Below are 17,043 nucleotides of genomic sequence, written 5' to 3'. Positions count from 1 at the left end.
TGTGCCCTCTCGCAGTCCAGGACCCCTTGGGGATATCCACCTGCCAACTTAGAATTGATCCCCCCAGGGATCAGGTCTAAGCCGGCAGTCAGACATCCCTCTCACAGTCTGGGACTCTCACAGTTCAGGACCCCTTGCTCCTTACAGCCCACCTGCAACAGAGATGGGAGAGGCTCCTGCCACCACCACTGTGCTCATCAGTCATGAGCCCAGCTTCTGGCTGAGTGGTGCTCCCCCTGTGGGAGCACACTGACCACCAGGGGGCAGCTCCTGCATTGAGCATCTGCCTCCTGGCGGTCAGTGCATGTCATAGTGACCAGTCATTCTGCCAGTTGTTCCACCGTTCGGTTGATTTGCATATTAGAGTTTTATTATATAGGATATTTTACATTTAAATCTTTGACATATTTTATCCAAGTGTGTGTTGGATGTATAGAGCCAACTTTTTTTTTCTACATGGCTATCCAGTTTTTCCTACCAATTTGAATTGTCATCCTTATCATATATATTCAGCCCTATCTGTTTTGTGATCTAATTCTGTACTCTCCATTCTCTTCCATTGGTCTTCTGCCCACTCTTAGGCCAGGGCCACACATTTTTAATTACTGAGGCTTTAAAGTATGTTTTAATATCTGATGAGTCTTGTTCTCTCTCATCTCTTCTTTTGAATGCAGAGTTTTCCTGACTCGTCTACTTTTTCTTTATGAACTTTAGAATTATTTTTTTCAGTTGCAGGGAACTGAACCATTTTTTTTTTTGAGGTTGGTTTACATTTTAATAAATTAGTGTAATGACATTTTTAGAATGGGTTCCTGTCTAAGAACATAGTATGTCTTTCCATTTGTCCTAGTCTTTATTTTTATAATTCAGGAAGTTTTAATTTTTGTTTTGTTCACATCTATTAAGTTCTGTCTTGTTTTACCAACCAGTGTATAATGTTACTAGAGGCCCGGTGCACAAAATTCATGCATGTGGAGGGGGGGGGAAACGTCCCCCAGACCGGCCTGTGCCCTCTTGCAATCCGGGAGCCCTCGGGGGACATCTGACTGATGGCTTAGCGGGGAGCAGGCCTAAGCCGTCAGTCGGACATCCTTAGCACTGCCGCTGGGAGAGGCTCCCGCCACCGCTGCTGTGCTCTGCCAGCTGTGAGCCCTGCTTGTGGCTGAGTGGCGCTCCCCCTGTAGGAGCGCACTGATCACCAGGGGGCAGCTCCTGCATTGAGTGTCTGCCCCCTGGTGGTCAGTGCACATCATAGTGACCAGTCGATTTGCATATTAGCCTTGTATTATATAGGATTTCCCATGTAAATCTGCCTTTAGGGAAAGGATATGCTGAAATCATGCAAAGAGTATTTTTTGAGTGTCAGTTTAGTTCTCACTGTAAATTAAAATTATTCTGAGTGAGCAGTTAATGTGATTCACATTGAGAGATGGATCTACGCTTCAGACCAGTGAGTCAGGTTTTAGAGCCTGTGAGGCTGAGAGCCAGACATTAGACCTTGGAAAATTCACCCTTGTGAATACAGCTTCATCGTGTATATTGCCCAGTGGGTGGCCTCTTGGTAGATGGCCAGATGACCTCACCTTGTAACACTGCAACAGTAGCTATGCCTTTATTTTAAAAACCGGTATTTCACTTAGTAAATGTCACTATTTTAAGAAAGCCTATCATGCATAGTAGTTTATACATGAATGGCAGCCTCTTCAGCTGTTACTGATGTTTCTGCAGCTGTTTATGAGTCAAAGAGCCCAATCTGAACACTGATGATATGCTTCGGAAAATTACTATCTTTGGTCAAACCTTTAATGAACATTTTAATTCTTATATATTGCAGAATTTCACAAACTTATTTGGACAGCCACTAGTCTGCTTGCTTTCTCCTACAGCATATCCAAAAGCTTTACAAGGTATGTTCTGTCGTTACCTCTTACATCCATCTGTTACAAGTAAACACTGTCTACATTTTGAATAATACTGATCTTTGTTTTCCCACCTATAATGTGGATTTATGGTGTTTAATGTGGCAGGTGTCAATCTGAAATCAACCCAGAAGTCTTGCCAACTACCAGTCGTCTTTAATGTGCTACCATTAGGCCTATAGACAGTTCTCAAAGAAATAGCAAAACGTTCCTGAGAAAAGGGTGGTTTTGGGCCTTACTTGTGGAGAACTCATGATTTATGAATTTTAAAATGTGTTCTGCAGCTGCTTGTTTGGGTGAGCTTGTCCTCTTCCATCTGGCATGATGTCCTGTATCACCAGCTACGCAGTTAGGCATCGTTTAAAACTGTAAGGTTTCTTGTTGAGAAAACTTCTTAGCCTGTGCCTAAGAGTTAGGGTACCCTGACCAGCACTACCTAACGGGCTGCTTTTATTCACATTTTACCTTGTTGTATTTTTAAAATAAAAGAACCCCTTCTCAGTGTGATGGAGAGATAGTTCAGGGTTCTGGCCATTTCTCAGATGAAGAGGAAATGAAAGACTTTTAGTAATTTGTCCTTAACTGGCAGTCCATGCAGCCTGTTCCAGCGCCCAGTCATTAAGCTGGTAAGATACTCAACAAACCTTGCCGCTGTCTTAGCAGTGCTGTCACCATTTCACTGTCCCCCTGACTGTGAATAGTGCTGCTGTCCCTCTGTGGGAGAGGGCATTTCACTGCTACTTCCCAGCCAGAAGTCTTGTCTGCTGACATAGTTTGACCCAGGAAGTGATGGTCAGCATTTGAATGCCTGAGAGAAGCTGGAGACTTTTCACCGTTGTTTCAAGGTAAGTTCTGCTGTTTTACAGGGAAAAACATGTAGAAATGCTAAGTTCCTCTTTCCAAAAGTTCAGTTACTAAGGGATAGAACTTACCTCCAAACAACGGTAAAATTCTCCTCCTTTGAGAGCTCTGTTAGCCTGTTGCTTATCATTTCCGGAGAAGTGTACCCCCTTCCAGTTACTTGAGAGTACTTTTTGCTATCATTTTGTCTTATCTAAAGGCAGCTTTATCCTGGCTGGTGAGTGTAGCTCAGCGGTTGAGCATTGACCCAGGAACCAAGAGGTCACCAGTTTGATTCCGGGTCAGGGCACATGCCCAGGTTGCAGGCTCAATCCCTAGTAGGGGGCGAGTAGGAGGCAGCTGATCCATAATGTTTCTATCTCTCTATCCCTCTCCTTTCCCCTCTCTCTAAAATTCAATAATAACATGAGTTGTTTTTTTAAAAAGAGGCAGCTTTAGTTTAAATTGCATGGTCTAATGCAGTGGTCGACAAACCATGGCTTGCGAGCCACATGCGGCTCTTTGGCCCCTTGAGTGTGGCTCTTCCACAAAATACCATGTGCGGGCGCGCACGTACAGTGCTATTGAAGCTTCGTGGCCCATGCGCAGAAGTCGGTTTTCGGCCTGGGTGAAACAAGTATACAAGACGAGTGTGGATGGGAGAGTTGGAAGGGGTCGACCTCAGCGAACGTACCTCAATCAGATTGAGGACGTTTTTAGCAAAGGCCAGCTTAGGAGGACCCTAATTAAGTTAATAACAATGTACTTACCTATATACTTTAAGTTTAAAAAATTTGGCTCTCAAAAGAAATTTCAATCGTTGTACTGTTGATATTTGGCTCTGTTGACTAATGAGTTGTCCGACCACTGGTCTAATGGGTTAATGGTAAGATTATTTGGTCTGAAGACTTTATTATGTACTAGTATAGGGTAAAAACCAGGTGCTGGAAGCAAACTGATTGAATTTGAATCCCAACTCAGCTGCTTACTAGCTGTGTGATCTTGGGAGGTTCCTTAGCCATCCTGTGCCTCAGTTTATTTCCTATCAAATGGAGATAATAGCATCAGCCTCATAAAATAATTCAGAGTATATAAAAAGTATTCAGTATGTGCCAACTGTCGTTATGACTAATACGCTTGGTTGTAATATATGTCCTTAATATTTTTTAGTCCAGTATCATCTTTTGTGCTGTAAAGCTTAGGCCTCTAATCCCTAAATATGCCCCCTCTGGACACAAACTAGTCGATACCTAAGTATTTGGAATCTCAAATTAGGTTCCTGCACCTCTGGTATCTAAAGTCTACAGTGTTGTTGTTGTTTTTTTCTCTTTTTTTCCTTTATTGATTAAGGTATTACATATGTGTCCCTATCCCCCCCATTAACCCCCCCACCCCCCATCATGCCCTCACCCCCCTGGTGTCTGTGTCCATTGGTTAGGCTTATATGCATACAGTGTTTTCTTTATCCAAGAGTTATTTCATACATTCAACAAGCATTTATTCAACGTTTATGTATCAGGTACAGTGCTAGGCATTGGAGGTGACGCTCGGACCAGACAAACAGAGTCAGTTTCTCACAGAACCAGTTGTCTAGTAGAAGATACAGACAACCTGACAGTCACTGTCGATGCTGTTAGTGTCTCATAGGAGGAAGCCTGTGCAACACTTGAGGAACTCCTAACCTGCCTTTGAGATTGAAGAAAGTGCATGAGATGATGTCTGAAGTGGAGCTGAAGGATGCGTAGAATTAAATAAGCATGGGAAATGGTTGAAAATTGGTATTCTAGCAGAGAAATAGCTTGTGAGCCCTGAGATAAGAGCTCTGAGATGAGAGAGTTTGTGGAACATGTAGATAAATTAAAAGTAGTTTCTGCTAATTAAAGGGCAGAGTTTGTGATTGTGGGACTGAATTATGAAAAACCTTTTATGATTCAAATAAAGGATAGTGGGGTGCCATTGAAAGATTTTAAACGGCAATAAAATAAAAAGGCATTCAGTTTACCTTATGTAAGGTGAATTGGACAGGAGCATTGACAGAAATAAAGAGATCATGGTGGCTCAGCTAGGACAGTGACTGGTTACCTGGCTTCAAAAGGTGCCAACCCAGAGAACCAGCAGGACATGGTCATGGTGAGGAAATGAGGGAGAGGAAGAGGCAGAATGGACTTCAGGTTTCTGGCTGAGATGCTGGCAGAAATAATGATACTAAATAACAAGTAGATTTATAAGAGAACCAAAAGGGGGGGAAATTGTTGTCAACTTCTGACATGTTGAGTTTGAAGTTACCTTTGAGAGTTAGGTTGATTATAGAGTCCTAGGGCAGTTCTGTCCAATAGAAATATTTTGGGAGTTGCCTGTGTAGTTTTAAGTTTTCTAGTAGCTACTTTAAAAAAAAAAAAAAAAAGTAGAAAGAAACTGGTGAAATGAATGTTAATAATGTCTTTTTGTACTGATGCTTTGAAATTCTATGTATAGGATGTATTTTACACTCTGTAGTGTGTCTCTTTGGATCAGTCACATATTTAATGTGTCCAGCATCTACTGCAAGGCAGCACAGTTCTAGAACTAAGGAGCTTAATCTAGGCTGCAAATGGAGAACTGGGAATCAGTAGGCATATAAATGATAACCGAGATTATAAGAGGTGAGATCAGCAATGTATCAGGCCAAAGAAAAAAAAGATTGATATTTAAGGGATAGGTGGGGATAGAATAACTCACAAGAGTGAAAAGGACTGGCAGTCCTAAAACTCATCAGAGAATTCTGTCATGAACTGCCTGTGATCCAGTCCTTGCCATATTTGGGAAAAATTTGTTAGTTGGAGGGAAAAAGGCAAAGAAATATGTTCATGTCCTATTTCTCTTTAGTTTACTAGGCTCTAAAGTTAGTTCAGCAAGAAAGCAATATGCCTGGGACATGTTTGTAGTTCCTTGCAGAATCTACTTTGTTGAATTAAGACTTAATGATATAGCTTTAATTTTATACATTATCAGTATATTAAAATGTTCCTCAAATGCACCTCTTACCTTTTGCAAAACTGTTTTCTATATAAATATATAAAACATGTTTGTTATTGCAGATCAATCTCAACGAGGTAGCCTCTTCACACTCTTTTTGAACAATCCTCTAATGGCCTTCCTATTTGTCTCTGGATTGTCAAGCATGCGCAGAAGCCTGTGGGAAAAGTGTCAAGAATACCTTCGAAAAATCAACCGTGATATTGCCCAGCTACTGACCCATTCACGTTCAATAGGTACCCTACTAACCTAACTGCACACCTGACAGAATGTACTGTAAAATTGTTTGAATTTTTAGAGGTATTTGTTGAAGGCCGGAAAGTTGAGAATGTTTTCCTGAACTTGCCTTTCCCTTGGAAATGTATTTTCCCTTTAAGCATCTTTTTACTCCCCCTTTCTCCTCTTTGCAGATCAGGCATTCCTCCAGTTTTTTGGAGATGAATTTCTTCGCTTGCTTCTCACAAGATTTGTCTTTTGTTCAGCCACCATGAGGATGCACAAGATTTTTCGGGTAAGCAAAGAATATTTTAATGACCAATCTTACCATTTTAGTTATTTAACCATCATGTATTATATTTTACCTGTATTAAATAGAGTTTGGATAGATCCAAAATCATACTCACAAATTAATATGTAAAGTATTAAAGATGGACAAAATAAGCAACATCTGAGTACCCACCACCCAATTTAAGAAGTAGAACATTTTCATTACCTTTGAGGTCCCTTGTAGGTCCTCCCTAATCCTGTCTTCCTCTCAAATGAAGCTAAAATCCTGATTTTTATAATTATCATTCACTTCCCTTTAAAGTTTTGCCACATGTATTTGTATTCCTACACAACATATTGATGGATCCATATTTTATGTATTCTACAACTTGCTTTTTTTCGCTCTTTATTATAGTCCTGAGATTCAGGCATGATGATGACTGACTATTGCTTTTATTCATTTGTTTTCACTGTTATATAGGATTTTATGGTTTGACAAATATAGCTCAAATTACTCATCTTACTGATAATGGACATTTGGGTTATTTCCAGTTTTTAAATATTACAAACAATGTCATTGTGAAATCTTCAATAATTTTCCTGGTATATATATATAAGACTTTTTCTGAGGAATACATAATAGTGGAACGTGAGGTCAGACGATTTAGGTATATTCAACTTTACTAGGTAGTGCCAAACATGTTGTAAAGTGGTTGTATCAATTTACACGGTACTAGCAGTGTGTAAGAGTTGCAATTGCTCTAATCCTTGTCAACATTTGTTGCAGTCATACTTTATAGTCTATGTGAAGGAGGTGGGTGTAAAATAGTAGTAGCTCATTGTGGTTTTAATTTGCATTTCTGGAATTACTGTTGAGGCTCAGCAACTTTTCGCGCGTTATTCTGTGTTCTTTGTGATGAAGAGTGTGTTCACGTCTTTTGTCTGCTTGGCTCTAAGTAGTTTGTTTTTTTCTGTGTATTCAGGTAACTGTCAGGCACTGTCCATTGAGGTTTTTAAATCTTTAGCTATTATACTTTTCATTTCTCAATATATTTGTTTTCATTGTGCTCTTGAATGTGTATGTAATAGGTAAAGTCCTTATCTGCTAACACTATCTCTATCATTTATAGTTTTATTTTTATTTTTTTTTCCTACTGGTTATGGGCCTCATATTCTAATTTGTATGCCTAGTAATTTCCTTAAACTGTGGGCACTGTGAATTTTATGATGTCGAATTCTGGATTTTGTTGTCTTTCTATAAAGAGTGTTAGAAAGAAAAAAGAAGAATGTTAGACTTTGTTCTGGCAGGAGTGAACTTATTTGCAAATTTGTTTGACCACAGCTTGTTTTTTAAACTTATTAAGGTGGATTTAGAGTAGTGTTACCAGATAGTTAGAAACTTATTTCAGTCTAAAACTAAGAAGTGTGATTCTTTGGGGGTCTCTTTCATATGTTTCGTTTCTTTTCTTTTTTTAAAAAAAATATTTTATTGATTTTTTTACAGAGAGGAAGGGAGAGAGATAGAGAGTTAGAAACATCGATGAGGGAGAAACATCGATCAGCTGCCTTCTGCACATCCCCTGTTGGGGATGTGCCCGCAACCAAGGTACATGCCCCTGACCAGAATTGAACCCGGGACCCTTGAGTCCGCAGGCCGACGCTCTATCCACTGAGCCAAACCGGCCAGGGCCATATGTTCCGTTTCAACAGATACTCTCCACTCCAGGGAATGCTTGCTCAGAACTCAAACATCTCCCATCCCTGTGTGAGCTGAGAGAATTATTGAGCTTACAGTAGTCCCCCAAGTAGTTCTTGGGGTTTTGTTGTTGTTTTTAGGGGTTTTGAACATTTTATCTTTATCACACATAATAATTAGTATAGTAAAACAGAAATTTGGTCTTTGTAATGTGTAATGAGTGAGGCTTGTAGGAATAAGAGAAATAAAAATGACATTTGAATATAGGACATGTCCTGTGAGATGTGTAGAAAAGTAGCAACTTCTCAGAAAATTTTAAATGTGTGGCAGAATTATGGTCTATAGAAATTACCAAATGAAGACAAAATTCCCAATGAGAATTACCTGATTCTTGAAATCGTCTTCTTTTGCTTTCATGTAATTACAGAATTATTATTTTCTTTTTTATTATTTTTTTCTGTTCTTTTTTTATTTTTTCTGCTTTCATCTCCCTTTTTAGGAACTCTTTCTTTTTTACTCTTTGTTAATATTCGTAGAAATCTCATGTATTTTTATGGCTGCAATATTTCTCTCCATGCAGATTACATCAGTGTTTACAGATACTGCTCACACTTGTCTTCTAAAATACAGCCCTAAATTTTCAAATTCTGGTTGAGAAGCAGTTCTATTTTTGCTACCCTGTTACCACAAATAAAAAGTACCTAAAACCTGGAACTTTCTACTCTCCCCAAATCATCTTCCCTTTTACTTCTCTTTCTCTCAGTTGTTTCCAACCCTTCTCTCAAGTCCTGAAATCTTAGTCATTTTGACACCTCCCTCTCCTGTAGTTAATTTCAAAGGCTCATTAATTTGACCTTCTCAGTACTTCTCATGGTTTTTCTCTCATTTTAATTTCTGCCACAAATCTTCTTATTCATTTAGTTAAGAAATACTTGTTGAAATATGCTAGGATTTCTCCCCTAACAAATAGCAATTGAATCATACCAGTATGGAAAAAAATACATATTGTTACTCCTTAATATTATGAATGCTAACAATAATGTTAATGTTTATAATTTTCTTTCATTAAACTATAAAACTTGACTTTTCTCTGCCTGTTAGGAAACACGGAATTACCCAGAATCATATCCACAACTGCCAAGGGATGAAACGGTGGAGAACCCTCATCTCCAGAAGCACATTTTGGAATTGGCATCCATTCTGGATGTTCGAAACGTGTTCTTTGAAAATACCTTGGATGACTATTAAAACAAAAACCCTCTTGTCGAAACACTTTCATTTGCCACAGATTTTAAATGGTGCCATTTTCTAATGTGATGACAGACACATAGTGGTGTTACTTCGTTTTTATTTTTTAATTTAGGACCGCCATTTTAAAAACAAACCTAAAACATTGTTCAAACGTTTAGGGTGGCTGTTTTAAAATACAATCTTTCAGGTCTTTTAAAAACTAGCTTAATTTGGGGATTTTTATTTTTTTGGTTTTGAGGTATGGATATTTGCCTCCAGCATCTCACCCTACCCTCAAATATTCACTGTTCTCACTCTTCAAAGAGCAAATTATTTATTTTTGTATAATGAGGAAAATCCAACTCTTAAACTTGGACCTTACAGTATAATTGTTCACAGAGATGAAACTAGCCAGCATGGACTACTAAAAATCTAGAACAGAGTCCTGCCATAATATTTCTTTTCATTCCAAGTTAGTAGGTAGAAACTGTATGAAGAGTATAATCGAGACAGTTCTTGAAATCATTTAACTTGCTTAAATACTTTCATAATTTCTAAAACTATATGAGATTGATTTGCGCCTGAAAGCTAAAGCTTTAATTGGGATCTTGAGAATGATGAATATCATCTGGAGTGTGTGAATCCTGTCCTGTGAGATATGTTTGCATATTTTGTTTTCTTCGTTAGACTTTGAGTGCTGGAAATGTAAAAGAACAACTTTTAAATATTTCACTTAAAAATCAGATTGTCAGCTTTTTAATACAGTATTTCCAGTAGGAATTCTATTTAAACTCTTCATTCATACGGTCAGGTTTAAAGACTGTCTAGATTGAAGTCCATGGCGTACAGTACAGAGTTTATAATCTTTTTACAGAGTTAAAGTTTGTGAGACTTCAGAGTCAGAGATGGTATTAATTTTAGTTGCGGGCAACTGAGTTGTTATGTAACCTAAGGTGGAAGTTGTTTTGCATTGACAATTTGGCAATAAGATGTTTTTTAAAACTTCTTGTACTTAATATTTTATATTCACGCACAAGTTTTTTATTATTTTAAATAGGACTCAGTGTATAATATAAAGATTTTTGTGTTCTTTTCCCTATAATCCCCTTCATAATTTCACAGGTACTAGCTATGACATTTGCCTCCCTTCCCCTGCCCTTTTGACTCCACTCAGAAAGTTATGAATCAAAGTCCTTCTACTTAATTTTCTATATACAGGCTCACATTCTACCTCTGGCAGGCAGTCCTAGGGGAAATGAGGTGATTGCTTTTGGTGCCTCTTTCCTATGTCCCTCGGGAAATTTTATCGTTATATATTTTTAACTTTGTTTTCATAGAGAATTACTTGGGTCTGAGTTATTCATATACTTGTTCTAATTTGCTGATATTATATCTGATATCTTGAAGTTATTGTTCTTGGTTTTGGGGGACTTTGTGGTGTTATATTAAAAAAATTTTTTTTATTGATTTCAGAGAGGAAGGGAGAGAGAGATAGGAACATGAATGATGAGAAAGAATCATTGATTAGCTGCCTCCTGGATGCCCCTCACGGGGGATCCAGCCCACAACCCAGGCACATGCTCTTACTGGGAATCAAACCACAATCTCCTGGTTCATAGGTTGACACTCAACCACCGAGCCACACCTGTTTCATTAATTTTTAATTATTTTTGTTTGTTCTTTTAAACATTTCAGAAAGCTTTGGAAGAGATATTCTGGATAGAGATTACCTTTGCTAGTGGGTTGTTTTCCATTATCAGATAAAGACCACTTTCTCTTTTTCTCAGCCCCTTAATAAACTTCATAGCTTTCGTGTCGCCAAGGTTTTCACTTAGACTCCAGCAATAGACTGGCCTAGTTGTCCGACCTCTTGTTTCAATTCTCCCAAAGTTCTGTGCCAGTAACATTCCTAACACATATATTCCTGTTCTCTGATTCTTAAAATGGTATTGTACATCCTGAGCTTTATCCTCACCTGTTTAGCATAAAGAACACTGGTCTGAGAACTAGGAGTCCTGAGTTCTAATCCCGCTTTCCCGATAACTAGCTGTATGCCCTTAATAGGTGTCTTCATGTCGCTGCTTTTTAGCATTCTCATCTGTAAAATGAAGGCATTAGCCCTAGATCCTGTCCAACTCATTGGTTCTATAATTTGAATTCTTGGTTCCAAAAGATACTGATTTCTCCACCCCGTCACCTGGAAAACTAGTTTTCCTGATTTTAGTGTACACATTTTCTTTTCAAGATCATATTTAACTAGTTTTTATTTAAGAAAATATCTTAGCTGTTGTAGAAACTAGTTCAGAGAGAGAATCTGAAATATTAGAGGTTTTGTGATTAGAAATCACAACTAGGGTTTAGATGATGACATTGGCTTCTTAAGCTAATAGTAGTGTAATTCCTTACTGGTAGTTAAAAATTTAAAGCGAACCAGAGTGATCTTGAGAGGAAAACTGCTAGGAAAGGCTAAGCTATTGCTTCATTCAGGCCTTCAAAAAAAAAAAAGTGTATTGAACAACTGTACTCCAGATTTTATTCCAGGCACTGGGGAAGCAAACAAAGTAGACTTAAAAATTCTGGTCTTCATGAAGCTTCATTCTAGGAGGAAGAGTCAGGCAATACATACAATAATTAAGTAAATTTATATTAGAAAGTTATAAGTAGCGTGAAGAAGAATCAGGGCATGGTAAGGAAGTTTTTCCGTTTGTTTTGTGGCAAAGAGCAATGTAGAAATGAGTGATCAGGGTAGGCCTTACTGAGATTACATTTGTGCAAACAATTCATATTTATCTTTTCTCTCTGTGTGTATGGTTTTGCTTTTTATTGTGGAAGTTTTACATATAAACAGAGTTTAATGAACCCTCTTGTACCCACTACCAAGCTTCTACATTTTAAAAAATATATTTCTATTGATTTTACAGAGGAAGGGAAAGAGAGCGAGAGAGAGAGAGCGAGAGAGAGAGAGAGAGAGAAACAGCAATGATGAGAGAAAATCATTGATTGGCTGCCTCGTGCCGTGACCAAGAATAGAACCAAGACCCCCTGGTTCATAGGTTGATGCTCAACCACTGAGCCATGCCAGCAAGGCCAGCTTCTACATTTTAAGGTGTTACTTTAATTAAGAAAGAAGCAGCGTGAAAGGACAATCGCCCCAGTGGGCTCTAGATGGCAGTGGCCAAGAATCAGTGCAAACTGCCCCCCTTTATAAATATAAAAATAGCAAGCTTTTTATTTATTTATTTTTAGAATTCATAGAAACTAAAATATTGGAACTAAGAACAAAGCAAAGCAATAGGAAAGGGCACTGTTTTGTTTTCCAATTGCACAACCCCCCCCCCCCCCCCCGGAGATTCTGATAGTCTCTCACCTCTCGTAAAAATCACCGTAAACAAAATAGAAAGTGTAAGACTGCAAAAAGTCTGTTATACACAAAACAAAAATAAGCACAATGGAATTATTTTCTCTTTCTTTTCCCATATATTTCTGAAGCTGATAGAGCACTTATCTTCCCTATTTTACAGAAGAGAAATCTAAGGTACTCCCCCCCCCCACCCCCCAAAAAATTGTCAATTTATTCACAGTGATAGTGTTAGAACTCAAATCTCCTACTCTCAGCCCAGTCTTTCCTAGGCGCTCAGGTTTTCTATAATGAACAAGAAAGAAATAAGAGATTTATATTTTGGCACAAAGGTTATGGTATTTTTAATATCAAAGATTAAAACCAGTAAATGAGTCAGCCCTAGCAAATTTTTATTTATTAATTATAACTTATAGTCCATAAGTTAGACATTTTGTCTTTGATTTTAGCCTATATATGTGTGTGTGTGTGTGTGTGTGTGTGTGTGTGTGTGTTTTCTTCTTAGGAAGTGGTGCTCTCAAAACCTCTCAAAGCACATAGAATTTATTGTACTCTTTATATTTTTACCGAGTTGAAATGTTTTGAGATTATAAAAGCAAAGTGCAATCTAGTTATGACTGAAATTTTTTTAATCTAGGATCTGGATTTTATTTTTCTTCACTTGTGGCTTCTGCCCTTCTTTTTGTTCTTGTAATAGAATTTCCTGAAAGTGATTAGGTGTATTAGATGGTGATTGAACTGAATTTCATTGAGGTAAAGGGAAAATTAACAAATACGCTTTTTTATATATCAGTTACGGATCTTTCTGTAGCATTCCTCTTTAAGTTTAATCTCTGATCTTTGTGACTTAGCAACTTTCTGTTTCTTAGAAGGGCTTTGGACTCAGTTGAAAAAATCTTGTACTTAGTTATCCATGGAGACTTGTAATCAGCCTGATACACAGAGAACATTCTTGACTGGAAATACAGTAAGGTATGAAGGTCTGCAAACTTGGCTTCTGCCAGTGATTCAGAACCACCTCCCCACCCTAAGTGAGTAAAAGATTTGATTTTAATATCAATGGTATGAGTCTCCTGGTGATATTTTGGGTGTATATATGTTCCTGTGTGTGTGTTTGGAGAATGTAAAGTGTATTTACATTGAGGGCTCTTTTGTTGACTTTATTTATTTGAAATTCTTATTTGTAATGGCATGTGTATATTTTTATGATGCTAAATGCAATCTCTGTGTATACTTTTTGTATATATGTACATATTTGTAAATATATTGGTATGCAATGATATAGTATGTGTATATTATATACCCATATCCATTGTGGGCTAAATTTATTTAAGTTCTGTGAGGACATCATAGTGGCATTGTTCATGCTGCTATAATTAGGTTGTGGCTGTATCTCATTCATGAGCCTCTATTTTGAGGGGCTTGTGTTTGGATATAATGGGTTAATTTGGAGTTGAAATTAGGATACAAAGATCTTTAACAGAAAGCTGGATACTCTTAGCTTTAAAATCATCTGCCAATTTTCATTTAAACTGATGATCAATTAGTGACATAAACCTGAAAAACCTTAGTATGTGGAACTGAGATACCAACAGGTTCTTAAGCTATATTAGTCCTTTATTTTCTTGATCCATAGTTGAGTATTACTGAGTACTAAAGTATTTATACTAAGAATCAAGGGGCTGTGGAAAAAATTGATCACATTTCAAAGTAGAGAGGAAAATGTCCTTTAAATAGGGAATATGTTCCTAGTTTCCATTTTAATACCTGATATTGAATTTTAATTTTGGAACAATTTTTTTTTCACTGATATGTCTCATTTTTATGTCTCCATGAGGCAGAAAAGAGGGCATTAGCTAGGGGAAGGCTTTACTTAGGTGGGGTGGAATTTATTTTGAAAAGGAGGTTGTTAATCTGTGTATTTACAGCAGCTGTGATCACTTTTGTCCTGTCGTGGCATTACTGACTATGGATATTTCTTACTGGGGCTGCATATCAAAGATGAGTGTGTTCATCTGAGAAAATGCTTCCCGTGAATACAGTGCCTCCAGCTGTATCTCTTTGTCTCTGTGAGACCACTTGTGTTCTGTAGATTGATGATGTATGTTCACACATGAGGGTAGGATTCTTAATATGAGGCGCGTGGTGTGCTCTAAGAGCTGGGCCTTCAAACCTCTACCAAAGATGACAGGTGGGGGAGATAAGAGGATAGTGATTATGTATGGTGCTACTTTGTGAACCTGTGAAATATCACAGAATATCAATGTTCAGTTACTCCTGTCTTCACTGGGCATGTTTATTTGCATGGAAGCAGGTAAAAGATGTTTAATATACACTTGAACACAGTCACCACAGAAATTAGAGGGGTTTTTTTTCTCATGATTAAATGAACTGCAAAACAACTGTTCACCCCATTTTTCTTCAGAGGATTAAATCTATCTGATCCAACATTAAATTATCTTAAAGAGAGAAGTTAGAGTCAGGAGTCAGTTTTACCACCCTCAAAATACTACATTTGCCTCTCCATCAGTAGGTGAGAATGACATTGTGAATATGACCTCTGACTCTAACAGCTGTAAAGCCAGTTACTTGTCAGGTATGTAAGGTAAGAATTGCATAGAAAACCAAGCCTTTCCTCCCCCCTCACCTCGCTCCCTCCGTTCTCCTGTACTCTTTGGCATTGATACTTCCTACCTATTTTTGCTAGAGCTCCACTTCTTTCCTCTTCTTTACTTTAAAAAAACAACAACACACACACAACTTTTTTTAAAAGGCAATTCGTCTTCCTCACTCTAGAATTTCAAAACAATGTTACACGATGTCCCAGCTTCACTGAGTTTTTGAACACAGACTTCTTAAGCCTGCCTTCTGTTGAAGGAAAAAATAATTGATGTGTGAATGGAATCCATCACCTGTTGAAAGAAGGGTTGTCAGAAAGATGATGTAGGGAGCATGCCCTTAATTGGGGAATGATAAATGTATTAATATAACTTTGTTGGTGCCATAGAGATATTTTCATCTGTAGATAGAAAATGTTCTCTTAAGCCAAAATCGGTATTTTTCATTTATTTGTGTAATACTGACTTTGGAGAAGAATTTCATTTCTGTATTAACAGTTTCTTAATCATTGATTGAAGCACCATATCTTAATTTTAAAATACATTTGTTAATTTCGTTTGTGTGTTTTTAAAAGTTATTTTCTAAAATTAATTGTCAAGTTAACTTTGTGTGATTTTTTAAAAACATATTTGAACAGGTCAGTTTTTAAATAGTTTGAAGTATATTAATTCTGCACTCCACATTCATTTAATCATAAAGCCTGAATTTGGTCACAGAACAGACTATAAATTGGGAATATTTTCCTATATTGGACAATTCCAGTGTATCCTAAGACAATCATCTTTTTAGGTGTGGTATTTATTGAAACATTGGTAATTTTAGGGTTCAGATTGTTACTCTTCAGTTGGCTTATGGAATGAAAGTTAATAGACTGAGTGATTATATCACTTTAGAATGAGATAGGGAATTATTGCCAGCCTTCCTGTAAGTCTGCAGTAAACAATATTTAAAATTTTATGTTATATTACTAATATTTTCTCTTTTGAAGCTGTTGCAAATGTCCACGTCCATGATTGAAAATTAAGATTAGTAACCATTACAATTTGACCCATAAATTATCTCAAACATCAAATCAGTATAGTATGACCAACCATTGTAAAATGTGAAATTATCATATGATTATCCTAAAGTAAATATTTCCAAACCATAGAGAAATAATCACAGTATTTTTCAAAATTGTATTTCTACCCTCTTTTGCATGTTACTGATTTTTTTTCCTGAGTTATAAAAATGTGTTGTGACATATTAAAATCTGCAAGGAAAATTGCTTTAAACATTTTAGGGCAGTAAAAATTTTACTATTTCTTGAAGAATGGGGTTTTAAAAAAACTTTATCTTTTATTAAAAATAACTTAATGATTAAGTAAAATATTTTAGGACTTGGTTTTCATGGCTTTTACAGTTATTTGGATACGTTCCTTTAGTCACTTAGACCACATGGCTAGTTCTCCAATTGTTTTTTGTTTTTAATAAACCAGCTATTCAGCAATCAGAGAGTCTTACATTTTGTAGATTTCTTCTAGTTGAGGTCGAAAGGTCTTAGATATTAGGGAAGGCAGGTACGATGTCCTAACATTTTCATAGTAGAGCTTACAAATGAATTTATCTAAATAGGTTATCTTTGGTATGTAGCACCAGTACAGATAGGGGTTTCATCAGTCATTGAATCTGATGAAGCAGTTATAGGTCATCTCTTACTTTGCTCTAAAAATTGTTGTCATTTCAGGCCATGTTATTTTCTCTGAGCCGTTTCCGTTGTAAGGTTGAATATCCTTTCTTTATGCAAATCATCACTAAAGGTTAAGATATTCAGATAAGAGTTAAAAATAAGTTATGTTTGATTGTTTTTCCTGAAAATAATGGTGAATCTATTGTCTGTA

At 37.1% G+C, this 17,043-nt stretch overlaps 1 protein-coding gene across 1 annotated transcript in view; it reads left to right on the top strand.

Annotated features, from left to right (window-relative positions):
• SCAI (suppressor of cancer cell invasion) overlaps nucleotides 1-11,679 on the top strand; it is a gene marked incomplete at its 5' end in the record, with an annotated part of 75,101 nt that extends 63,422 nt beyond the window's left edge. Inside the window, 4 exons of the mRNA XM_081103395.1 lie at nucleotides 1,835-1,907; nucleotides 5,837-6,010; nucleotides 6,185-6,285; nucleotides 9,058-11,679. Of these exons, the coding sequence (XP_080959521.1) occupies nucleotides 1,835-1,907; nucleotides 5,837-6,010; nucleotides 6,185-6,285; nucleotides 9,058-9,204 (495 nt within the window). The 3' untranslated portion in view covers nucleotides 9,205-11,679. The remainder of the gene's footprint in view (nucleotides 1-1,834; nucleotides 1,908-5,836; nucleotides 6,011-6,184; nucleotides 6,286-9,057) is intronic.
• Between the last annotated feature and the right edge of the window lie 5,364 nt (nucleotides 11,680-17,043).

This window comes from Myotis nattereri (genome assembly GCF_964212035.1).
Source record: "Myotis nattereri genome assembly, chromosome: 12".
NCBI lineage: Eukaryota > Metazoa > Chordata > Mammalia > Chiroptera > Vespertilionidae > Myotis > Myotis nattereri.
The sequence above is the reverse complement of the archived record's forward strand: the minus strand, read 5'-3'. Positions and strand labels throughout refer to the sequence as shown.